We start from the raw sequence: 26202 nt of genomic DNA on the forward strand, positions 1-26202 counted from the left end.
ACTACCTCCTATTTTATTGTCTGCTTTGTTCTGAAAGAATACATTATAGTCATTAGGAACAGTTAGTAAGGAGTCTCCAATATATTTCTCAAAAAGCCACCTTTTAGAGAGAAGCAAGGCCTCGAGATTAATAATAACTGGCATCTCATACAATTCAATTTAATTTTAACCCTTGAGCGGGTGTTTAGAAAAGCTATGTTAATCTTAGGCAATGAACAGTATTAGTTAAAATGTCTGGCAATAATTTGCAGTTTGATGTATTATCTGCTAAATACCAGCCACTTTCAGGGTTATAACTGAGTCGATAGACATTTAAATGGTGAAATCTTGAAGGTTTCAGTTGTTCAGAACAGTATTTTAGCAAATCAGCAGAATGGCTAACCCTTCGTCCTGTCAGGGCATGGATGGGTTCAGACAGGCTTGCCACAGGCACAAACTGCTGCACAGACACAGCTGCTTGCTTAGTATAGCAGGTTGATTCAATGCGCATGCTCAGAGCAGCCATTCAAGAGCTGGCAAGAGATGGCTCCTAAATAGCATACCTTTGATATGACCAACTGCCACACACAGATTATCAGTTTTACTCTGTGCCCCAGTACAGCTCAACAACCGAAAGTCACGGATTAAAACAATGATTTAGATAATTAAGAAACTCTTCAAAAGGACAAAGGGCATAAAATCAAATCAAACTGAAGTGCTGTTAAACAGCTTATAAAACATGAAATGCCACCCGTCTCCCCACAACAGATTAGGTTCACTATATAGCCAATGCCTGCAAACACAAAATAATCCCTACCGTAGCGCAATGTACACCTTTTCCCTTTCAAAAAACGTAATGGACACCAGGTATATTTTAAAAAATCGTGCCAATTCCATCTAACAAGTGTAGAAACTTTGGACGATAGGGTATTTTTGAACATCCGTTCTTTGAATGTAAATATATTGACCAATTATGAGATGGCATAATCAGTCATATAAAAGGACCTAATACACATATTGATTTAGGAGCATTTTCACAGCCCCTTCCGGACCAGCTCTTCCAGAACCAACCCTCAGGGTTATATACATTTATTTTATTTATTTTTTATTTATTTTGAAAGTTTTAAATAGCGCGAACAAGATCTTTGCAGATATCAGAGCGCTTTACAGACGAAAGGAGCAACCTGAGAGTAAATAACAATTGGGGTGAGGAAGGTACATGCGGGAGCATAGTCAGACAGATACATCAATAAAGATACAAGTACAAATACGTGGTAGCGTAAACACTCAGGTAGGTAAATAACACGAGTCATTCCAAAATGCGAAAAGATCAGTAGAGCTGAATGGTACAGTGTCTGTAAATATCATCCCCAGTAATAATTGAAGTGTATTTAGCCATGAGGATAGCTTTTACTTCTTTCTTAAAAAGTATGGTAGAGGAGATGAGCCTGGTTTCAGGGGGGAGTGAGTTCCAGATCCTGGGTGTCATTCCTGAGAAGGAGCGTTTATAGGTTTTTTCCTTGCGGAATCTTTGGGGCTTTAGCAAGAGATTGTTTGTGCCTCTAGTGTTTCTGGAGCCTCCAGAAATCGTCAGCTTCTGGGCGAGGTATCCGGGTGAGCTCAGGTGGACAGCCTTGTGTGTCATGCAGGCGATTTTCAGATGTATTCTGGCTTCAAAAGGCAGCCAGTTCAGGGCTTTCAGGTCAGGGGAAATGTGTGAGTGTTTTTTAGATCCAGTGATGAAACTCGCTGCGGCGTTTAGAGAAGCTCTTATGGGTGCCGTAGTAGTTAGGGGGAGACCGCAGAGGGCGATGCTGCCGTAATCTATTCGAGGGATGACTAGTGCTTGTACCGCAGTTTGAAAATCTTTGGCTGGAAGGAAGGGTTTGAGTTTCCTTAAGGTATTGATCTGGTAGTTCGCACCCTTAGTTGCTTTGTTGATGTGTTCCTGCATGTTGAGGTTGGTGTCAAGTGTTCTGCCTAGAGATTTTGCTGAGTCCACGATGGTGGGATGAACATTGAGTGCGGTTAGGTGTTTAAGCCTGATTTGAGCGGTAGTGAGCTTCGTAGGAGGTGAGATCAAGAGGAACTCTGTTTTGAGAGCATTGAGTTTGAGATGATTAGCGGCCAGCCAGGATTGGGTGCTTCTGATCGTTGAGTTTAAAAGCATAATGTCTTTGGGTGATTGTAATTTGAGATAAAGTTGGGTGTCATCGGCGTACATGTGGAAGTGAACATTGGATGCTTGTAGCAAGGTGGTGAGAGGTTCCATAACTAGGTTAAACAAAGTTGGGGATAGGGAGGATCCTTGTGGACGCCTAGCGATACAGGTATTGGCGAAGACATCAAGTTGTTACTCTTGAATTTCTGCGATGTGTTGTGTAGAAAGGACGTGAACCACTTGAGCACAGTTCCAGATATACCCATTCTTGTGTTTAATAGATCCAGTAGGTTCTCATGTTTGACGGTGTCGAATGCAGAAGAGAGATCAAGAAGGATAAGGAGGCAGGTATCGTTTTGATCTAGGATTTGAAGGGCGTCATCAATTATGTGAGTCATAGCAGTTTCTGTACTGTGATCTGCTCTGAAGCCTGATTAATCAGTTTGATCTACTCAACCCTCATCAATGTGTTTAGTCAATTGTATTTGTGCGCATTTTTCCAACAATTTGGCAAGAGTCGGAATATTGGTAATGGGACGGTAATTATTTAGATCAGAGGGGTCGGCTGTAGGTTTCTTTAGTAGAGGTGTGACTTGTCCAACTTTGAGGAAGTCGGGGATGGTCCCTTGTTGAAGTGAACTGTTGATAATTGTAGTCCAGAGTGGGAGGAGCGACGGGGTAAGGTCTTTGACAGCGTTGGCAGGAAAGGGGTCCGTGAGGTGATTGGCTTGTTTCACAGTGCTGAGAAGTCTACCAATTTCTTCTTCCGAATAGGTGACAAAGGATGACCATGTGGCGTTGTTTTTTGGTTCAGTGGGTGCTGTACATTGGGGTTTGGGGTAGAGACTTACGTCAATGAGGAGATCGTTCTTTATGTTGTCGGTTTTTTGGATAAAGAAAGAGGCGAAGTCTTCACAGGAGGGTGCTTCGCCCAAAGTACTGAGTGGTTGGGGTTGTTCCTTGGATTGTGTTCTGATTAGTTCAAACAGCTTTCTCGGACGATTTTTGGCTTGGTCCAGCTGACGGCTGAAGAAATCTGATTTTGAGCGTTTTATTTTCCTGAAGTAGGCATTTCTCTTTTTCTTCAGCGTTTTTAAGTGCAGTGCGGAGGGAGCTGATCTCCAGGTACGCTCTGCCATTCGCATGGCCCGTCTATCGTCATTAAGACTCCCATCGTACCAAGGATTGGACATTTTTGTGGAGGCTCTTTTTAACTGCATAGGTGCAGCTTCGTTAACTATAGAGGTCATATCGTTGAGATAGTGCTCCGTCAAGGATTGGACATCCGTAACGCCAGTAGGAGGCAGATCATAGCAACACAATAATCCTCATGTGGAACTATCCAAATATATTGCAATCCACACATGGTGGGCCTGGTTCATCTAGAAAGGAGGACATCACAATACACTACAGTCTCTTTCCCATTAGAAACTTGAGATGTCCTGCTAACACTATGGGACTCCTTAGAACAGGCTTCTCCAACGAGTAGCTTGTGAGCTACTGGAAGCTCTCTGACTTCCTGCAAGCAGCTCTCCTGTGCGAGTTCCATCAAACTAATTAGATTGGTTGAATATATGCATCTAAAACTGAGAAGCAATTGCATAGCTGCCAAGGTTTTAGATTGCTATGTGTGACATTTTCATAATTTCAGTGTAAATACGAGTGACATTTCAACAACTGTGACACTTTTTCTTGAGCAAAATTAAGCAATGAAGATGTGTAAAACACATAGATATCAGAAATTATACCAATTTGAGCAACGAGAAACTCCAAGCTAACTGCTGCAAAGCATAAGAAATAATTGTTAAACAGCTTTCATGTATCAGACTCTAGCCAAAATTGCAGAAAATAGATAAAGCTGTCAGGAAGATGTTCATAATGTATTTATAATCAGCTGAGTGACTCTCAGACACACTCGACTGCTGCTGACGACATGAGCACTAAGCACCGTAGCATTGGAAAACAGAGTGAGTGGGACTCATTTAGGTCACAGCTAGGCAGGCTTAAAGCACATTTTATTTTTGACTTCAATGAACAGTCTCCAGATGCTCACTGTCTGACACTGAACAGCGATGAGCTTGTAAATGTGGGCACCACAACAACTAGCTAGCCCCAATGCCAGGTCCAAGCAAAGTGCAATCCCTACTCCTAGCTGGGCCTGCTCAGTGCACTAATGCATCCACTATTCTGTGATTCATCTCATGGTCACAGGTTTAAATATTGGTAGTTCCGCTCAGTATTTCTTTGCTCTGGGTTAGGTGGTATATGTACCATTGAGATGAGTAGAATAGAATAGAATAAGATAGAATAAAAATTTGTATAGCGCTGAAAGTCAGGTTGGAATAGTGACACTAAACCCAAAAGGGTATCAAGGCGCTAAAAACCTGAGAGATGACAGGAGCAAGAAATAATAATAGCCAGTTCGTAGGGTTAGAGGAGAATAGCAGAGCCAAATTCCCTAGGAACTAACACGACGAGGGAAACGGCCACGTTTTCAGCCATTTGCGAAAGATGGACAGTGATGGTTGGGTGGCGGGAGCGAATTCCAAAGCCTAGGAACAAGCCAAGAAAAAGCTCTACCGCCCCATCTCGCTTTGCTAATTCTCGGCACCTGCAGCATGTTCTTTGAGGCAGATCGAAGAGATTTGTTTGGGGTATAGGTCTTCAACAGACCTTTGACCCCTTCTGGACCGGATCCAAAGAAAACACCATGAGCAAGGCACAGAATTTTAAATGAAATTCTTGCTTGGACAGGCAGCCAATGAAGTTCTTTTCTTGCTGCCGTCGCTGATGAACGTCTCGGGAGATTCAAGACTAATCGCGCGGCAGCGTTTTGGATAACCTGGAGTTTGTATATCTCCTTCTGGTTAATCCCACAGTAGAGGGCGTTACAGTAATCAATCCTGGATAGCACCAGGGCGACCATCGATTGTTTACGCGCTTCGGGAGATAAAAACGGGGCTATCTTCCTCAGAGTACGGATAATAGAACAGCAGGTGCTGACCGTTCTATTTACCTGTCGGTCAAAAGATAAGGTGGAATCAATAATGACACCCAAATTCTTTACGAATTTTGCCGGCCGAGGACATTCACCCAGAGCTGTGGGCCACCATTCCTTGTTCCACAGATCCTGATTCTTACCTATTACCAATACCTCCGTTTTCTCACCGTTAAGCTTGAGATAGTTTCTTACCATCCAGGATGCGACCCTCTCCATACAGGCCTTAAATTTTACCGCGCCGTCCTTCCCTGACTGATTTGCCGAGACAATAATCTGTGTGTCATCAGCGCATTAAAGGTCGAAGGGTGAACATTTACATTAAAAATATACATGTTATGGTATGTCATAGTGCATCACATGCGTGACAAGACACTGCTATTAATTTTACGGAATGGGCTGCTACTTTGAGCAATTTTATTTGTTTTACTTGCTTTTTCAGAAAACGTATTCTTAATAAAAGAGATTGTAAATAAGGCCCTCTTTGCTCCTGTTCCCAGTAAGGCATGTTCAGCCTCATCGCTCCCAAGTAATTTAAATTACATGAGAGAAGGGTCAGCAAGTTATATACTTGATGGTTCTTCTTTGATGTCACAGGAAGTAACTAGTTTGCGCAACACCATCACCTAAATAAACTGGCACCTTCTTTGTAAACATACATGGACTCAAACATGCTACAAGATTAGAACCACCACAGTGAAAGCACCGCAGAGGGGAGGCTTATCCACAAGGACCAGCTGACTTTCATCTACGCTGGAGCCAGCCTGTGGAGGGCACAGCTGAGAGCTGTGTGCAGAGGCTGATGCCCCCACCACGTTTGTCGCGAGTGGCGGGGGCACAGGAAGGTGTATCACCTAAATCACTGCCCGGACAGCTAACAGCTCAAACACCTCCCCCTACTCCCTCCCCCTGCCCGTGCTCAATGAAGATGGCTGGCTGTGCCTCAATGCTGTGCAGCAGGGGAAAGCGGAGAACCAGTCGACCCTGTGTAAAGTTGCACATATCATGCAGGAAATTATGGAAAATCCGTTGCAGGATTTTGGAGTACCTTTATTCAAGATTAGGGAATCACGGGAGTGCGTCCCTCCTCAGCAAAGTACGAGCGGCAATGGCTGTTCCTCGGATCTCGTATTTCATTGAGGAGAACACAGCGCGAGCAACGTCTTTAAAAGAATGCAATCTTATTCCAGTGCTTAGAGCACTGCAATTAAGTAGCCTACAGATTCTAAATCGAAATCCGAAGAACACGAAAGACATACTACAAAATCTAAACATATTAATAACCATGACACCTACCTACCTATTATTAATGTTGTAATACTTACTGGAATCAGGGTTCGCCTGTCTGAGCTTCACCAGGGACTGCCCAGGACTATGATTCCACTCCACCCTTAGCTGCACCACCGCCGGCCCACTCCGAGACTTGATGTGCTCTGGCTGGGTCTGGCCCGGCGGTGCGAGCTCAGCTGTGTGCTCCCGGCTCTGCTAGCTGCAAACGTGACCCCGCCAAGGCCCTTTTCAGAATGTTGATTCAGGGCAAATTAAACCTATGCTGAGTGTCGATGTTACCGTCCGGTCTAACTTCGGTAAATATGCGCAGGCAGCACGCATGAAGTTTACATTTACGAACTGGTTAAACTACAATTATGATGGGAATTTCGGTGTGCACTGCCACCATGGCGAGAGGCTGTGAGAGTGAGCAACTGAGGCAGCCTGCACGCTCATTCAGATTCCCCCGCCGACCGTACTAACTTCCTGTTCCTGGCGGCCGGACGTGACGCGGGAGTACCGCACATCCGGATTTAATCCCGGCCCCCTGGTGACACGTCGGTGATCATCATTGGCTGCACTGTATCGAGACTGGCAGACAGAAGTGCAGTACTCGATACATTTGTAGCACCGGCTCTCAGAGAGCTGCGCAGTCTGCTGCGGTTAACTGTTTGGGACACAGGCGGCACCTCGAGCAGCAGAGAGAGCCACGGTGACGGGTGATGGAGCGAGATAGAAAACAAAATTTTGTTTAAACTCGCAAAGTCACATTTCCATAACATGAATAATAATATTAATGATTTGTGATATGTTATGCTAATACAACTTAGATTAAACTTTACACGTGGGGGGACTAACATGTGTGCTCATAAACGTGCATAAATGTTGCATCTTTTTGTTTGTACAAAATAATAAAATAATTTATTGTTTTCGTTTTTGTCATTACTAATTGCTGCAAACTTAAAAGAAGCATGTGCTTGTTTTGCTTTTCCTTGTCTGTGTGATGTCATTTCTACTATTCTAGGTGCATATGGGTCTCTTGGAAAAACGGAGACTGGTAGATATAAACGCTGCTTTATTTGTTTGCAATGGCTAGGTAACATTTGATTAATCGGGTGGGTTAATTAATTAGTAAAACTTGGGGTGGATACAGAATCTACATTATTTCTTACATTAATACTTTTCTTGTGTTTGTTTTATACTAGAAAACATAAGTTGCCTGCTTTTGGGCCTAGTCATTTGAACCGCAGAAAAAGAGCTGACATATAATTCTGCAGAAAGTCACGAGACGCCCATTCTGAATTAAAACGTTTATTGAAGCTGCATTCACAAAGCAAAAACTGATGAGCTGACATCATTCTGTCGGACATGGCCAAGGTCGAAAGTGAACATTTTGTCAGTCCTTAACTTGGCATCCGCGGAAGTTGTATTGAAAGTCTATGGACGCTGCGAGAATGACTTAATACATTTGTTGCAATCTCAGGAAGCTTCTGGCTTCACGTGGAAGAGACAATGGTCTTTATAAGACATGATTTAATGGAACTTTTTGAGAAACGGGTGACATGTCACTTGTCACTCTCAGCCAATGGGACGTCGAAGATTTCTGAAAACTTTCCTTTGCTAGTTTAGTTAGCGTAGAAAGGTATAAAAAGTCATGCCCTTAGGGATGGGCTGGCTGCTGCTTTCTGACTTTCCGATGAGGGTGATGTGCTGCTGGACTTTGCGTGGAGCACGTAAGAATCCTCAAAGAACTTTACTTTAATTTCTATCTATTTAGCTCAGTTAGGGAATTAGGTTTTAGAAATGCTAAACTTTATATATTCACTTTAAATTTGATTCACTTGCTTAAATTGTATTTTTCTCATATTTCATTACAATCATGCTTGCTTTAATGCTAATAAAATTCAATTATAAAACTTTCAACTTATATACCATAATTTAGTAAATAAAATCTTACTTTTGACAAACAAGCTGGTCTTGGTTATTCAGAAGTGTAGGTTACTATTAGCTAGATCACGTCGCCTATGGTGGTCGTTTAAATGGTTGGGTTTTATTCTAATGACAATATTCTTTCTGCAAATGTATAAATATGTATATAGTTTGTAGATAATGTGTATATAGATTTATTCTGACCACCTGATTCAGTAGGCCCAAAATATATCAGGTTTATAAATGGGTCCATATTTAGTTTAGAATTTTGTTTATAGGTTATGAAGTTGGGTAGCGTTGTTTATGATATATTTTCTATAGCCCGCTGGATCAATTCTCTGGTAGCAGAAATTGATGGTTGCTAAGGGGTAACCAAGGTAATATGTTGGTTGCTAAGGGTTGCGTTATGGTATGGAAATAGGATCGATGTTTTAACACTTGTTGAGTTCGTTTTTCGTGCTATCTGTAAGCTATACCGGTATAGATTGTGTGGCGAGAAATTAGTCACGCAAGCCATCTGTTCTGTTTGTAGTGATATCGCCGAGTATCACAAGAGGTATCGCCGAGTACCATAGTGTTGTCGCCGAGCAGCACAGTTTTAGGGCTAGGTCTGAATCTTGTATAGTGAGGGTTTTCTAAGAAATTAGAGCAGCATGAGAATAGGGACAAAGCGCCTTCCATAAAACTCACTGTGATGAGAGTATTAGTTATATCCGAGCTTGAGTGAAGGGTAAAATTAACGTCGGTGCATGATTATCTATAAACAGGTTAGAGTCCTGTACGGGTACATGTTTCATATCTATAAACAGGTGAGAGCCCTGTACGGATAACGTCGTTATTTTGCTAACGGTGCATGATTTCTATAAACAGGTGAGAGTCCTGTACGGATTTCATGTGTGTTTGAAATTAGGGAATTTTCCGTATGAAAGTGCGAGTTTGAATTGTATTTTATGTTCAAGTGGAACTCTTAGAACTTTCACTTCGCGGTGGGTTCAGAGCAAAGCGAGTTCATAATTATACGTGTTAGAAGGGTGGGGTAAGGTTACTCTACTGACAATTGAATATTATCCTTAGTGTGAATAGCGCCGTCTATTCCGAAGTGTGGATACTTGAATGTATGTAAACTATCCTAAATAGTGAAACGAACAGATGTTGTCTTTATAGTCATCGTTAAAAATTAATTTACACTGAAAAGTGTTCTTAAAATGGCGCTGTGAAAAGATTTTGTGAAGGAGGGGTAAGCGCCAGGAGTGAGAGACGAGAAACCGCAGCTGCTGTGTACGTCACAGAGCCGCGCTGGGATTGGGTGACCTACGTCACAAGCTGTATTCTGATTGGCTCTTAAGTCTCTGACGGCCTGTGAGCTGATTGGTCGTTCGAAAAAACTCTAAATTTATTGGTTGAGCAGAAAAGTGACGTAGCTCAACTGTCATTGGTTTGTTGGTGTGTTTCGCGCACGGATTGGTTGTTTTGCGGAACATCCCGGAAATATTTTACGAACGATTTTGTGAATTAAATTTAACTTTTAAAAATGAGTTATCATTTTAAACATGTTGAGAAAAAGACAACATTATTTCAGAAATTCAAAAATTTATTTTCACCTGACAAGAAAATCGAAACGCGAGGTGGTAAACTACTTCATAAGTATAAAACACCTGCAGCGTATATGGAAGGTGAATACGGATATCATACTGTCTTATGGTTCGACAGTTGGAAACGCTATACTAAAAACGACGGTGTTTTAGCTTGGCCTGATGATGGTTCATTTAATGTAAGAGTCTTAAGAAATTTACGAGAGAAAATGAATGCTCTTGTTCCAAAACCGAGACCAACTCAATTTGAAGCTTTAGTTGAGTGGGAAGACGAGATGTATCAGTTACAAAGAGAAGCTAGTGGAATTAAAAGACCTTCTAAAAATCCATCTTGGAAAAGAGAAACTCATGAAGATAGATTGAGAATGTGGAGACAGGGAAACATGAGTGAAGGATTGTATTTAATTCATGAAATGGTAATGGGTACTCCTACAGGGAAATCTATGGAAAGTGAATCTGAGGATGCAGTTATGGAAGAAATATATACAACTGCTAGAAAGAATCAGCCTAATCAGCCTTTGAGACCTCCTAGATCATGGTCTACTCCGGTGGTTTCTACTGAAACTTCACCGAGTGCACCTCCAATTAGTGAAGCTCCTAAACTTTATCCAAATAATTGTGAAATCAATGAAACTCCTAGAAGACCAGAATTCGAGAATGCTCGAAATGAAGGTACAGAAAAGGGGGTGGTGATGAATGAAGGTAGACATTTTACAATGACTCCAAGAGCAAGGGAACCTCCAAAAGATTATACAAGAGAGATAAGAAATGTTGAAGATGTTGATTATAATGAATATATAAGATCAAAGGAAGAACTAATAAAAAGAATGACAAAAGGCATGGAAGCTGTCACGGTTCCAGTAACAATTGGTCCTGTTCAGCCCGTATTTGACCAAAGGGAAACAAACAAAACTGGATTAACTATTCCTTTAAATACAGAAATTCAAAAGGCTGCTGAAAAATTTTATTCAGATTTATCTGAAATAAACACTTCTAAATCGAGAATGCCTGATTTAACATTTAATGAGGATTTATCTCCAAAAACACCAATGGGTGCTGTATCAGATATAGGGAGTCCTGAAGTCAGGATAACCACACCAAAACTAGATGTGGCCAAATTAAAAGCGAATATCGAAGAATTAATAATTGGAACAATTGGTCCAGATAGTTTAAATTACTATCGGGATGATGAACTACTGTTCATTTGCAAAAGCATTCAGTGGAAAACGAAAAACAAATATGATCAACTAGAGGATCTAGCAGCAGAACTTGAAATCGATGTGAGTAAACAAAAGAATTTTGCAAAGCATTACAGATTAGACTTTTCAGAAAGCGACATTGAGAGTTTGAACTCAATGGGAAGAATAGTTCATATTAAAGATCTGATTGTCTATATCAAAAAGCTAGGAGAACTGAATAAATGGAGAGTAAAATGGACGAAAAAGAAGGAAGATGAAAGATTGGATAAATTGTCAAAACAATTTCCAATGAGAGAAGTTGCAGGTGGAGGATATGTTCATATCCCGTGGTCGAGACAGGACATTCTGTTATTTACAAATGACTTTCCAAAATTGAGGGAAAAACCAGTCGAGTGGTACAGGCAAGTTGATAGATTTATCAAAGTGTCAAAAGTTCTGTGGATTGATTTAGATGGATTTTTTGACATTGTTGTTCCATCTGATCTTTGGACAGAATGCAAAATATCGATTAGTTGGCCAAAAGCAGAACCTGAGCGAATTAAAGAAACAGGTGCCCCAAATCCAATTGTAATGGATTTCTATGAAAAAGTAATTGTTTGGATGAAAAACAAGATTCCACCCAAAGAAGTTGATTGGGTTAAAATAGAAAGAACAGAACAGGAAACAAAAGAATCAGTTCATTCTTTTTATGAAAGACTACTGTTAATCTTTAAACAATACAGTGGTTATGAAAAATTAGATGAAAAAGACATGAGTCATTTTGTCTATAGATTTGTTTATGGACTAAAACCTGAAATTGGAGAAATGATTAGAACTAGTATTGTCGGATGGCAATCACTATCTGTAGATGATATTCTAAGAAAAGCAAAGTATTGCAGTGATGAAATAGAAGTAAAACAGAAAAAGCTGAAGGAGAAAGCCATGTGGGCTCAGGTAAAGGTGGCTGAGCAACAGATTGCCAGCATGGGTAATAAGAACACTAATTTTGTTCAAAATGGAAATACAAACCAAATACAAGGAAAGTTTAAAAGTAATAATTTCCCAAAGAAATTTAGCCCAAAGATTGAGGAGTTAAAGCAAAGATTACCTTGTTTTAATTGTGGCGAAATTGGACATTGGAGGGACGAGTGTCCTCATCCTCCTAAAAACTTAAAGAATCCCTTATTGAATCCACAGATGCAGAATGGTGTTGACCTGCAGCGACAGCTACAGATACAACAGGGGTTAAACGAATTTAATATTCAGCGACAGTTACAGCAACAGCAACAACAACAGGTGAATAATCGTCAAGACCAATTGCCACAACCACCTTTTCCGAATTGTGGGGGAGTTCAAAAATATAATCCAAACGTGGGATTTCAGGGAAGTGAACAGGTAATAAAACCTCAAAAACAGCAAAAGCAGCAAAGGGTTCAAATGCAAAATGCTTCACAACAATTTTTATTAACAGAAAATCAAGACAGTGATTCTGATGATTATTGCTGACGGTGCCCGAGAGAGGAGGAAGAGTGTGTCGTTGGAGCCACTCTTGAGGTTGACCAGTCTGGTCCTTATGTAAACGGGAAAGTTAATGATGTAGACATCACTTTTCTAGTGGACACTGGTGCTACCCGTTCTACTGTTAGATCAGTGGAAATTGAAAACCTACCTCTCTCTGGGGATACCATCCAAGTTGTCGGAGTAAGTAATCAGCAAATTAAAACAGACTTAACTGATCCAGTACCAGTTGAAATTGGAAACTACAGAGATAAACACAGATTTGTGGTTTGTAATAGTAGTCCAGTAAATCTATTAGGCAGAGACATCCTATGTAAAATGAATTGCAGAATATATTGTTCTCCTGATGGAGTTGAGTTACAAACAATGGAGGAAGATGGTTTATACAGAATGACAATGATGATGATGGAAGCAGAAGAAACAAAATTGTTTCCTGCATTTGAAGAAAAGGATTTACCTGAAGAGCTAAAAGAAGCAGTGAAATCTGAAATATGGGATTTTACTGGGAATGAGATGGGTCTAATGAAAAACGTAGATCCTGTAAAAATTGCATTGAAACAGGGAATAGAATTTCCAAACACTCCACAATATAAAATGAAAACAGAAACAATTGAAGGTATTACACCTATAATTGAAAAATTAATCAAGCAAGGTGTATTAAAGGAAATGAAGAGTAGCTCTTGTAATTCACCAATTATGGGAGTTAAAAAGTCTAACGGAACATTTAGGATCGTACAAGATTTGAGAAAAGTTAATCAAATTGTCATTCCATGTTGTCCTGTGGTTCCAAATCCAGCAGTAATTCTATTTCAGATTCCACATGATGCTGAATGGTATACAGTCATTGACCTTTGCAATGCATTCTTTACTGTTCCCTTACATCCAGACAGTTATGAAATCTTTGCTTTCAGATTCCAAGGTAAGACCCTTGGATGGACAAGAATCCCTCAGGGCTATACAGAAAGTCCTTCAATCTTTAATGAATTGTTAAAAAGATCATTAGAAGACCTAGACTTACCAGGTAGGTCTACGCTGGTGCAGTATATTGATGATTTGTTAATAGCTGCAAAGACAAGAGAAAATTGTGTAACAGACACAATAATTCTGTTAAATCGCCTTGCAGAAGAAGGACATAAAGTGTCCCCAGCAAAACTACAGTTTTGCAAACAAGAAGTAAAATATCTTGGTCACAGAATTGCAAAGGGAAAAAGACAAGTAACAATAGAGAGAATAAAAATGATTCAAGCAATGTTACCGCCAAGAACACAAAGACAGGTCAGAATGTTCTTGGGAATGGTAGGTTACTGTCGACAATGGATAAGTGGATTTTCAGTAATTGCAAAACCACTACAAAGACTGACCAAATCAGATGTAAAGGATCCAATTATTCTCAATGATGCTGAGATGGAATCTTTTGAGAACCTGAAAAAGAGCTTATGTCAAGCTCCTGCTTTAGGTATGCCAAATTATGAGAAAGATTTTGAACTGTATTGCAGTGAGAGAGAAGGATGTGCATTATCTGTGTTAATTCAGAGACATGGAAATTTAAAGAAACCTATTGCATACTTCTCTGCAGTTCTTGATCCAATTGCAAAAGCATTACCAGGTTGTTTGAAAGCAGTTGCAGCTACAAGTATCAGCCTCGAACAAAGTGAAGGAATCATTATGGGATTTCCTGTAAAAGTTTTTGTGCCTCATTCAGTTGAAATATTACTGACAAGAGGTAAGACTCAACATTTAACAAGTAGCAGATTGACAAAGTATGAGAAAATCATACTGGGAGCAGATAATGTTTCGATTTCAAGATGTTTGAATCTGAATCCTTCTACATTACTGCCTGATTCTGAAATTGTTGATGACATTGAGACAGAACATGAATGTTTAGATGTCATGGAATTCTGTACTAAACCAAGAAAAGACATCAAAGACAGACCTTTGTCTGAATCGGATTTTGTCTACTTGGTAGATGGGTCATGTCTAAGATCCGAAGGAGGTGTCTTGAAAGCTTCATACTCAGTTTGTACAGTTGTAGATGTTGAAGAAGCATCATGTCTTGAAGGAGTTCGTTCAGCACAAGTGGCTGAATTGATTGCTTTAATTCGTGCATGTGAAATATCAAAGGATATAAGAGTTACCATCATTACTGATAGTCAGTATGGGTACGGAGTTGTACATGATTATGGACAACTCTGGTCACAGAGAGGATACATGACATCAACAGGATCACCAATTAAAAATGCAGTTTTCATTAGAAGATTAATTGAAGCAATACAATTGCCAAAAGAAATTGCCATTGTCAAATGTGCAGCGCACACTAGAGGAACTGATTATATTTCCAAGGGAAATGCCTTCGCAGACGAAACAGCAAAGTACTGCGCAAGGAAAAATTATTCATACAATCGGGAGAGGAGTAAAGAAACTGATTCAAATTCATTAATGCTAACAACTGTTGTAGAAACATGGCATGAGATTAGAGATTTACAAAACGAAGCAGAAGATGATGAAAAAGACCTATGGTTAAGATCAGATTGTAGACCACGTGAAGAAGATGGAGTGTGGGTTTACAAAGATGGCAGAGTAGTCTTACCAAATTGTTTGATTGCTGACATGGCCAGATTATATCATGGTCCTGCACATCTAGGAAGAGATTCTATGGTCAGACTTTTTAGAGAAACATGGTTCAATACCAAATTTAGAACCATTGCTGAATCTTTTTGTCAAAGGTGTTTGTCATGCCAACAAATGAATCCAAACAGAAAATCAGTGGTGGGGACAGGAATAATTGGTCGAGAAGGTGGTCCCTTTACCAGGTTACAAATGGATTTCATTGAAATGCCTTTACACAACTGTTTGAAATATGTGCTTGTAATTGTATGCTTATTCTCAAGATGGGTAGAGGCTTTTCCTACACGACATTGTGATTCAATTACAGTAGCAAAACTAATGCTCAGAGAAATCATCCCAAGGTACGGTTTTCCAGTCACTATTGAGAGTGATGGAGGAAGCCATTTTGATAACAAACTGATGAAGTTAATTTGTGAAGCTTTGAGCATTGAGCAGAAAATACACTGTGCATACAGACCAGAGGCATCAGGTGTAGTTGAACAAATAAATGGGACAATTAAAAACAGAATTGGAAAAATGTGTCTTGAAACAGGCATAAAGTGGACTGATGCACTTCCACTTGTTTTAATGTCATTAAGAAGTACACCAGATAAAAAGACAGGTTTGAGTCCTCATGAAATTTTAATGGGAAGAGTTATGAGGCAAGCTTTTGTACCTGTAGGTAAACTATTGAGCATAAATGACAGTGCAATTTTGGATTACTGTAAAAGGTTATCTGATATGGTAACTTCTGTGTCTAATCAGGTGGGAACTGAAGCACAATCAAATGAAAAGGTTTTGACTCATGATCTGAGACCTGGCGATTGGGTCAGAACGAAAGTACATCGGAGGAGGAATTGTCTAGCTCCTAGATGGCAGAAACCTAGGCAGATAATCTTGATCACTACTAATGCTGTAAAGTGCAGAGGATTGAAACGTTGGATACATCCTAGTCATACTATTCCAGTACCAACTCCTGAGAGTTCTGATGTTGAAAGTGATACCACAGATGATTCTGATTCTGAAGCAGAAGACAGAACAGAAGGTGAAGTAATTCCAGATTCTGAAGATCGACAAGAAAGTCGACATCTGGAAACTGTGCCTGTGAATGGAAATGTAACAAGAAAAGACTTAGAAATCATTGAAATAGATTCTGAAGGTGAAGAGAATCTGTTAAAAGGAAAGATAACTGAGGATTCGGTTGTCTCTATTGAAGACAAAGAAGCTGAACCAAAAGAAGTTTCAAACCAGGAGAGTATCGAAAGGCAAAGAACAAACTCTGAAGTAAGGAACAAAAATCCGAAATCTGGGAAGTTAGAGGTAATTGAGGAAGAGGAGGAGAACGAATTACCAAGTACCAGTGATGGAAGACAAAGTGAAGTTCCTGAAGGAGTGAAATTGCCGAATAGAGAAGTTCCTGAGTCAATTGAAATTTCAGACTACGAAACTGAAGAAAGTGACGTGGAAGGTGAAAGTGAAAAGAGAAAGAAAAGGACTTGGAAGTCAGAATCAAATAATTCTGAACCAAAGAAGAAGTACGTGAGAAAAGCAGACTACTGGCCTGGTGGAAGATTGAGAGTCAGACTGATCAAAAAGCCAATAGAACAAGTTGAAGAAATCAGTAGTCAAAAGAGTCCAGGAAAAGAAGTTGGAGTTGGAAGAAAAATTGAAGTGATATCAAGAAAAGGGAAGAGGATAATAAGACCAAATCAAAAATACAAGTCTCCTGAGTGGACTTACTTAGTAATTCCACCTGTTATTGACATATATGATAGTAGTGAAGAAGAAAACGAAATCCAAGAAATTAGTGACAATGATTGAAGTACAGAAATATTAAATTGGCAAAAGGCTGAAGAAAATTTGTTAGTTGACACAAGGTCGAAGAAAAACTGTTTAGTTGAAGAAAACTTATGTATGACATAAGGTCGAAGAAATCTTGTTTAGGGTTATAAAAGAAAAATATATTTTAAAAGGGGGGTGTATATAAATTTTAAAATTTATTTTTATTTTTGAGGCTAAAACTAACCTAAAAATGCCTTATGTTAAGGAGAGCACTTCAAAGTGTTCTGTTTTTAAAAGATGCTGTAAGATGACTCTGGTGTGTCTGCTCATTCTGGTTCTGCTCTGGTTGGTTCTAGCTGTGATTATCCCTTTAGAAATGAATAGAGAATTACACAAAGTTAATTTAACAAGCAAAGCTCTGGTTAGCCAAACTAAACATAGTGCATCTGCAAAAGTTATTGATCATCAGCCTAACATTCATCAAGATAAATCAATAGGTGATTTTTCAAGTAATACATTCACAAAGCTATTGAGTGAATATGTAAAGGTAATGGATGCAAAAGACTGCTATGTCTGTGTTAAGTTACCTGCTTCTGTTTCTGAGGGAGTAACATATAATATGCTTCCTCTCACTTATGCTGTAACATGTAGTGTATTAACTAGTTTATTTTATCAAACTAGTCGTTTAGAATATTACTATTCAAATTATGATGAAATTTTTGCTAATGTTAAGATTGATAATGCTTTAAATAAGCATAAGAAAGCAAAACAAATGAGAGAATATTTCCTTGTTACTAACGAACTCACATATGAGTATGCTTACAAGAATAATCTAACATGTAAATTAAGTGCTGAAGGAAAGAAATTTTTGAATATGGTTGAGGAGAGAAGAGCAATTTATAAGAGGAACGAATTAGTCAAACAGACTAAAACTGCTTTCTGGCAAAAAGAGGATGAGAAATTAAATGGCAAAATGCTTGAAAATATTGCAATTCACATAGACAAACCAGTTAGTGGAAAGCTTTGCATTAGAAGAGATAATACACTTTTTGATAATTATTTTGTAGGTGCAAGTAACTGTGAAGATACTTATCAGATTATGGGAGGTTGGGGATTTAAAGGTGGAAAAGATCCTATCTTTCCTGGGATTTATTTTGTTTGTGGTGACAAGGCCTACTACAACCTTCCAGACCATTGGTATGGAACTTGTTATGTGGGAATTGTTTTTCCTAAAGTGTTTCATGTTGACAGAGATTCAGAAGGATTGTTTAAAATTCATAATTATGTAAATAGAGCTAAAAGAGAAACTTTTACCGAAGTTCTGGGAGATATTTTTCAAGCTGTAATACCTTTTGTTGGTATAACCCTAAATGCTGGGAGAATTAGAAAATTGTCCACTATAGTTGATAGATTATCAACTGACACTGCTGATGGATTTCAATTAGTGAATGTTGAAGTTATTGCAATTAGATCTATGGTAATTCAAGACCGACTTGCTTTAGACATACTCCTAGCAAAAGAGGGAGGAGTCTGTGGCATTTTACATGTCCAACATTGCTGTACATATATACCTGATGAAAGTAAGAATATTGAAATGTATATTAAGAATATTACACAAATGCATTCAGAGATAATTCCTTTAGAAGAAGAAGATTTTACAGGGAAACTTTCAAAAAGGTTTCAAGCAATTAAAAACTGGTTTCATAATATTGGAAGTTCAATTCTTGGCAAGATTCTGGCACCTTTGATTATAATAGTATTCATTTTTATTTTGACCAAATTAGGTTGTTTGTTACATAAAAGAAAGAAACAGTTGAAGGAAAAGAAAAGAATCTATAAACTCAGAAAAGAAGAAGAAAGGGAGATCGAATTACAGGAGTTACATAGAGAGCGTCATGTTAATTGCAAAGATTATGCAGAAACAGACTTTTAGGTTTACTGATACAAATGAATTTGAATCGATTTCTTAAAAATTTAATTTACCAAAATTTTGAGTGCTGGTGTGGTGATTTGTTAATCACCAGATGAGGGAGTTGATGGAGCGAGATAGAAAACAAAATTTTGTTTAAACTCGCAAAGTCACATTTCCATAACATGAATAATAATATTAATGATTTGTGATATGTTATGCTAATACAACTTAGATTAAACTTTACACGTGGGGGGACTAACATGTGTGCTCATAAACGTGCATAAATGTTGCATCTTTTTGTTTGTACAAAATAATAAAATAATTTATTGTTTTCGTTTTTGTCATTACTAATTGCTGCAAACTTAAAAGAAGCATGTGCTTGTTTTGCTTTTCCTTGTCTGTGTGATGTCATTTCTACTATTCTAGGTGCATATGGGTCTCTTGGAAAAACGGAGACTGGTAGATATAAACGCTGCTTTATTTGTTTGCAATGGCTAGGTAACATTTGATTAATCGGGTGGGTTAATTAATTAGTAAAACTTGGGGTGGATACAGAATCTACATTATTTCTTACATTAATACTTTTCTTGTGTTTGTTTTATACTAGAAAACATAAGTTGCCTGCTTTTGGGCCTAGTCATTTGAACCGCAGAAAAAGAGCTGACATATAATTCTGCAGAAAGTCACGAGACGCCCATTCTGAATTAAAACGTTTATTGAAGCTGCATTCACAAAGCAAAAACTGATGAGCTGACATCATTCTGTCGGACATGGCCAAGGTCGAAAGTGAACATTTTGTCAGTCCTTAACTTGGCATCCGCGGAAGTTGTATTGAAAGTCTATGGACGCTGCGAGAATGACTTAATACATTTGTTGCAATCTCAGGAAGCTTCTGGCTTCACGTGGAAGAGACAATGGTCTTTATAAGACATGATTTAATGGAACTTTTTGAGAAACGGGTGACATGTCACTTGTCACTCTCAGCCAATGGGACGTCGAAGATTTCTGAAAACTTTCCTTTGCTAGTTTAGTTAGCGTAGAAAGGTATAAAAAGTCATGCCCTTAGGGATGGGCTGGCTGCTGCTTTCTGACTTTCCGATGAGGGTGATGTGCTGCTGGACTTTGCGTGGAGCACGTAAGAATCCTCAAAGAACTTTACTTTAATTTCTATCTATTTAGCTCAGTTAGGGAATTAGGTTTTAGAAATGCTAAACTTTATATATTCACTTTAAATTTGATTCACTTGCTTAAATTGTATTTTTCTCATATTTCATTACAATCATGCTTGCTTTAATGCTAATAAAATTCAATTATAAAACTTTCAACTTATATACCATAATTTAGTAAATAAAATCTTACTTTTGACAAACAAGCTGGTCTTGGTTATTCAGAAGTGTAGGTTACTATTAGCTAGATCACGTCGCCTATGGTGGTCGTTTAAATGGTTGGGTTTTATTCTAATGACAATATTCTTTCTGCAAATGTATAAATATGTATATAGTTTGTAGATAATGTGTATATAGATTTATTCTGACCACCTGATTCAGTAGGCCCAAAATATATCAGGTTTATAAATGGGTCCATATTTAGTTTAGAATTTTGTTTATAGGTTATGAAGTTGGGTAGCGTTGTTTATGATATATTTTCTATAGCCCGCTGGATCACGGGCACAGTGACAGGCGCCGTTGGCTCGCCTGGCAGGTGCAAAATGCGTGACATTTCATTTCACCGCACTGAAATGCGTGGGCGTCACACGTGTTGCGTGACGCTTGGCAGGACTGCAATTGTTCAAGATGAAAATGTGTATTTTCAGAACTAATAAGCTGATGTCTGGAGAACAAGTGATTGAGTTTCCAAAATATTTTTTAACGCGGATATTTGAGTGATAAATCATGCGGCACTGGGGAGACTTATAACTAATATTGTTACTTGGGTGTAGGGCGCATTGGAGCTATGGCTGTTATGCATTAACCATGTAGAGGCATTACACATTTACAAAGCTTTTTTCACGTTACCACTGGCAACCATGCCTGATGCACTGAGTTGATCACTAATAGTAATTCTGCATATGGTGGCCAGTAATTTAACACTGTATGATGTGATCACTATTGCAACAGTATTAAGATTAGTAGCTTGGAATGATTTTCAATGAATATAGGTAGCTCTTACTACAGAAAAGTTGGCGGCCTTTGCCTTAAGAGAAATACTTAAAGGTAACCCTCCTTAATTTGACCGGCCTCAAACCATTAACACCTATATCCAGGGCATGAGCTTGTCCGCACACTGACCACTTTACAAAACACATATCACAACAATATTGTTGTCCCATTACTATTGCATATTGTCAAGTCTTGTTGGTTAATCTTCCAGTGTTTACTTTTCTCACAATATCTTGGTTACCTTATCTTCACTGATGCCTGATAAGTTTATTTAATCTCTAGATTCATTCATAAATATTTTGTTTCTTACTATAAGCTATTCAAAACCTATTCTTACATAGCCGGAAAGCATCTGGTTTCTGAATCATGTTCCCCTCCTCTATAACTCAATTTGTAGGACACAAAAATAGATGACCAGTTATTAACACCAGTAAGATCACAGCAGAATTGCTATGAAAAAGAACACCGATATGTTTTGCCTTTTTATTTTAATTAAGCACAGAGCCTATGGGGTTTGTATGATGCTCAACACAGTACAGATAACACTAAAAGCTCTCTCATCAAGAAAAGAGGAGCAGAAGCGGTCGCTCACAAAAAGACTATAAAAAAAGGTCTCCTGTGCTGCATATGATTCGCAGGCCAAGTAAAGAGTAATTAGGAATAACAAAAAGTTTTCATTTATAAAGAGATTCCAGTCAACTACAGGAGAACCTGGGTGCTCAGAGGCAGAGGTACCTTTTTCCTTTCTGGTATATTACTATTTCTTTGCACTGGCTACCAAAATAAGTTCAAAATACAATGCAAAGTTGCTATATAAACTTAAGTAAATAACATAACCTTTTCCCTGAATATTAATCAGAAACGAAATACACTTATGGATATTATTAACACACAAACATGCTGAAATATCATTTGAATTCAGTGCAGGTAAAACAAGAAAGCTACAACATAAATTTCATCTGGGTTATTATGCACTGTTACATTTTGTTACTCAGGTGCTTAAATGCTAGACTGCTGCAGAGACTAAACATATTTGCATGTTAGCAAGAGATCCCCATCACGGATTTGGTAGTATTTAGCAAAAAGCATACAGTATGTTTAAAAAACCTGTATCAAAAATATGCTATTTTTCTACGCAAAACATGGTTATGGTACTAATCTGTTATTGTCTTCTGAAACGGGTCAAGGAACTAAACTTCCAACATGCATTTTTATAACTGGAGTTAATGAGGATTAAAATCTCCATGAATAAAAAGTTAGATCAAAACGAGATTGATGGTTTAAATTGTCAAAACTGTGTACACACAGCTCCATTGTTGGTTAACCAACACAACATCAGAAATAGACATGTATCTCTTTTTCTATGCAGACTTTCAGAACTCAAATCAAAAGATATGCAGATATTAACAGTTTTGTTAGACATACCATTAGCACATCACCACCTCCTAAAATCAATGGAATTGACTCCGCCTGGATGTCTGTGGGGAGACTACAAAGAATGATATCAAGAATAGTACAAATGAAAAAGCAATATTTACATTAATGCGATTTTGCAGAATGTAAAAATGAAGATTCACTGACAAGTGTCTGTTTTAAGACTACAATCTGCAAAGCAGATTGATTTTCTCCACAAAATCATTAATAGTATTGTTGAAAAATGTCAAATACATTCCACCTCATCACAGCACTATCAAAGAAACAGCATCAATTTTCATGGAAATTAATCTAGATGTACGTTCCCCAAAGAATTACTGCAATCAACTCAAACAAAAGGAAACCTTTCATTTATAAAAGTTCTTTTTCAGTACAAGCTCATTATAACGAACTAACAGATTATTTAAGAGTAAAAGCTGTGCATGTTGTACTTGATTTCTCATAGCCTTTTTAACTCTTCGTTCCTGTGTAATAGAGTACAATAGCTATTTGGTTTCAATCTTCATTAAAGGTTTCCATTAAAGACACTATTGCCAAAGCACCTTGAGGCATGTCTTCGATACCATGTGGCCAATACTAAACTCCCATCATTCAATAGGCCTCCCACTGTACCTACACCAGAAGCCAAAAATTCTAAATTTGCCTTTAATGTGAGCAGTGGGAAGGGGAGAGAGAGGGAGTGAGAGGGAGCATAGTTATAATGGGCACTACTACAGGACAACCTATCTCTACAGAGAGTGGAAGTTTTGTTAATCTTTCCCAAGGAAACAATTCTTCTCCCATCTCAGTGGCTAAGCTGCAATCCCTACAAATGTAGCCGGAACACCAGGAATACAATTAAAAGGACGGACAGAACGCAAAGTTGAGAACATGTGAAGGGACCACATCCATAAGAGCGCAATGAGCACAAGAAATCATAAATTGCGTATTCAGTAAAAGTATTTGGCAGCATTATTATTGATTTATTTTACAGTGGTGCACAAAAAAGATTGTTATGCGGTTTGCAGCCATATTAACCTAGGCATGCAGGTCAGGATCAATTAAGGGATGTAGGATTTCCTTGTATGACCTCAACTACTTCATAGGAAAGTCAAATTGAATATTACTGTAAAATGAGGTTACATTTTATGTCTTGCCTACTAGACAGTGCAAGCTGTCTAGTTGTGAAAGATCTACTGTGGACTTACCTAGAACTTACAGTGGGCTTACAGCCCGGCCATCGCTTACTAATGGTTGGATCTATTGTCACTCTTTTGCTTTCTTCTAATTCAGTGGTTTGCCTTAATCTTGTGTTTGTCCCTCCTCTGGGGCACATCCTCTTTACCATCATTTTGACTGAATGAATTGCATCATCCTTCTGCTCACTTTTAGGGAACTACGTTCTATTTGGGCAAAGCACTTCATAACAGAGCATGTGTTTCACAGCCCACTTTTGCTTCGCCTCCAGCAAAAAATCCACCCTCAATGTTGATCTTTTACTCATGAACTCCTCTCTAGTATACTTACCCTGCACACTTCCTCTGTGCTGCTTTCACCTTCCTCCTCCCACTGGACTTTTTTTTTGTATCCCAGTCCACTCCTTTTTGCTTCTCCCACTTACCCAGACCCCACTCGCTCCTTAATTGCCTCCCCCCGACCGCCAGCGGTCCGAGTTTTTTAAAGATACTTTTAATTGTTTTTGTGAAAGCCTTCACCTTAAAAAAGCGTTTTTGTGCCAGCCTTCTTGGATTGGTAATTTTATTTTTTTATTTTTTAAAGATGGATGCAACCAGTGGCCGTGTCAACAACTACATCAGGTCCTTTTTCTCCTCTTTTGTCCAATCCTGCACAACATTGGCAAAAACATGTTTTTGTAGATGCTGTACAGCATCGGCAAATAGCACTGGCAAATCCAATAGGTCCAAAAGGTGAGACCTATTAGCAATGCCAATGCTTACTGGTTTTATGTCAGCGACAGTTACAAATATATGTCATTATAAAAAAAATAAAGGTTACAGGGACTTTATAAACAAAACCTTAGAAATGTAGCAGTTTTACTTACCTCAAGCAGCAACAACAGGTGCCCTAAATTATCTATAACTCACACCCGCCATGCACAGTGCTCATAAATTTTTTTATTGGAAATGTTACAATGATATTATCAGTGATGTTGAAGAAGATGTCATGACTGATGTGGGATAATTAGCAGTGCATGGCAAGGGAGCAAGTTAAGGTTACCTTAAGACACGAGTTATAGTTTCCTGAGATAAGTATAACTAGAAATAATGAATTTCTATGGTATTGCATGTGTAAAATCTGAACCCAACTAGAAGGTCCCTGTAACCTTTGTAATGCATTTTTCGGACATCCCATCTTTTTCTCGGCCCTGCTTGTCGAATTACCACAACACTTTTCAGACAGCAGCTGAAGTGAGTGGCAAACTAGTTTTGAAAATTTTGTGAAGATTTCTCAAACTGCGCCAAAGTTATCAGCAAAACAAAAACTGCTTTTCCTATCAAAACTAGTTCATAAATATAACTACATTACTAGTGACCGACAGTAGGGGGGACGACAAACAAACACACTTTTTCTCTAAATTTCTAGAAAATGATTCCAATTCTCAAACCCAAATCATTAACTGCAGTGCAATTTACACAAAAGTTCACCAGTAGGCTTTTTCGAACATGGGATTTATTTATTTATTTATAAAGTTGTAAAATTCTTAAGTAAGAACCTTAAAATCACAGACACATTATATCTCTTCTGCGACATAAGGCTTCTTATCAAAGTGTCTCAGGGTAGGTTCCTCCTAGCTCTAAAAGTGAATCAAGTGTGCCTGTCCTTATAATAGTCTCCCTCAATATTCACGACTTATTTAACTACTTCATTGCCATGTTACCACGTAACCAAACAAACATCTACCAAATCCAACAAACTTTTCTATCATGAGCAGTCTGGCTTTCATAGCTGGTACTGCACTGTGACAGTTCTTCTGGAAGGCTATGGCCTTTGGTGCAATCACAATGCTGCATAGCGGTGATTACTGTTTTGTCCACTTTTTAACAGCGAGTCAATAACCAGGAGACTAATTCCTACCCTGTCCTCTTGAATGGTTGTCTAAGGAATGGTTCTTTTTTGTGTTCGTTCCCAATATTTTCCAATCATTCTCCCCAGGATTATGAGAAGTCGAGGATAAATTTCGCCTCTCTCGCTTTTAGCATCTACATGGAACTGCAAGCAAACCTCTTGGAATGCAGCAGAGGTATATACCAGGATGCTCATGACAAAACTTTATCTTGAGGAGGACCACATCCATGGGGTCATCTACTCAGAAGCTGGCTCGATAAAAATCAAGAATTAGTTATTCTCCAATTCTTATAAACGTCACCCCTTTTACACTTTCATATTAACAATGAATTCCGTGTGTGCTGCAGCCATGACTATCTGTTTTTTAAAAAAAACAAGCTTGCCCCCTCAGTCCAAAATCAGTGTAGTTACACAAATCACACCAAGCCTTGAAATAAATTGAAAGATAAACTCTTTACATCTATAACTGGCTTTCATTATGCAGTATAGTCTGTTATAATCTGCAGACTAGTCTGGAAGCCCCTATGACTAGCATCCTGCACTGCTCTCAATCTCACTTGAAGGCCATGAGTCTCATTTCCGGTCTCAAGAAATCTGAAGATACAAAACCTTAAAAGACCC

The 26202-nt window shown here is 38.6% G+C and overlaps 1 protein-coding gene across 1 annotated transcript in view; it reads right to left on the reverse strand.

The window, feature by feature from the left end:
• The window catches only part of DDX1 (DEAD-box helicase 1), a 336768-nt gene that overhangs the window by 269730 nt on the left and 40836 nt on the right, over nucleotides 1–26202 (reverse strand). Inside the window, exon 3 of the mRNA XM_078647776.1 lies at nucleotides 22507–22570. Within this exon, the coding sequence (XP_078503902.1) occupies nucleotides 22507–22570 (64 nt within the window). The remainder of the gene's footprint in view (nucleotides 1–22506; nucleotides 22571–26202) is intronic.

Source organism: Lissotriton helveticus, chromosome 6, assembly GCF_964261635.1.
Source record: "Lissotriton helveticus chromosome 6, aLisHel1.1, whole genome shotgun sequence".
Lineage (NCBI taxonomy): Eukaryota > Metazoa > Chordata > Amphibia > Caudata > Salamandridae > Lissotriton > Lissotriton helveticus.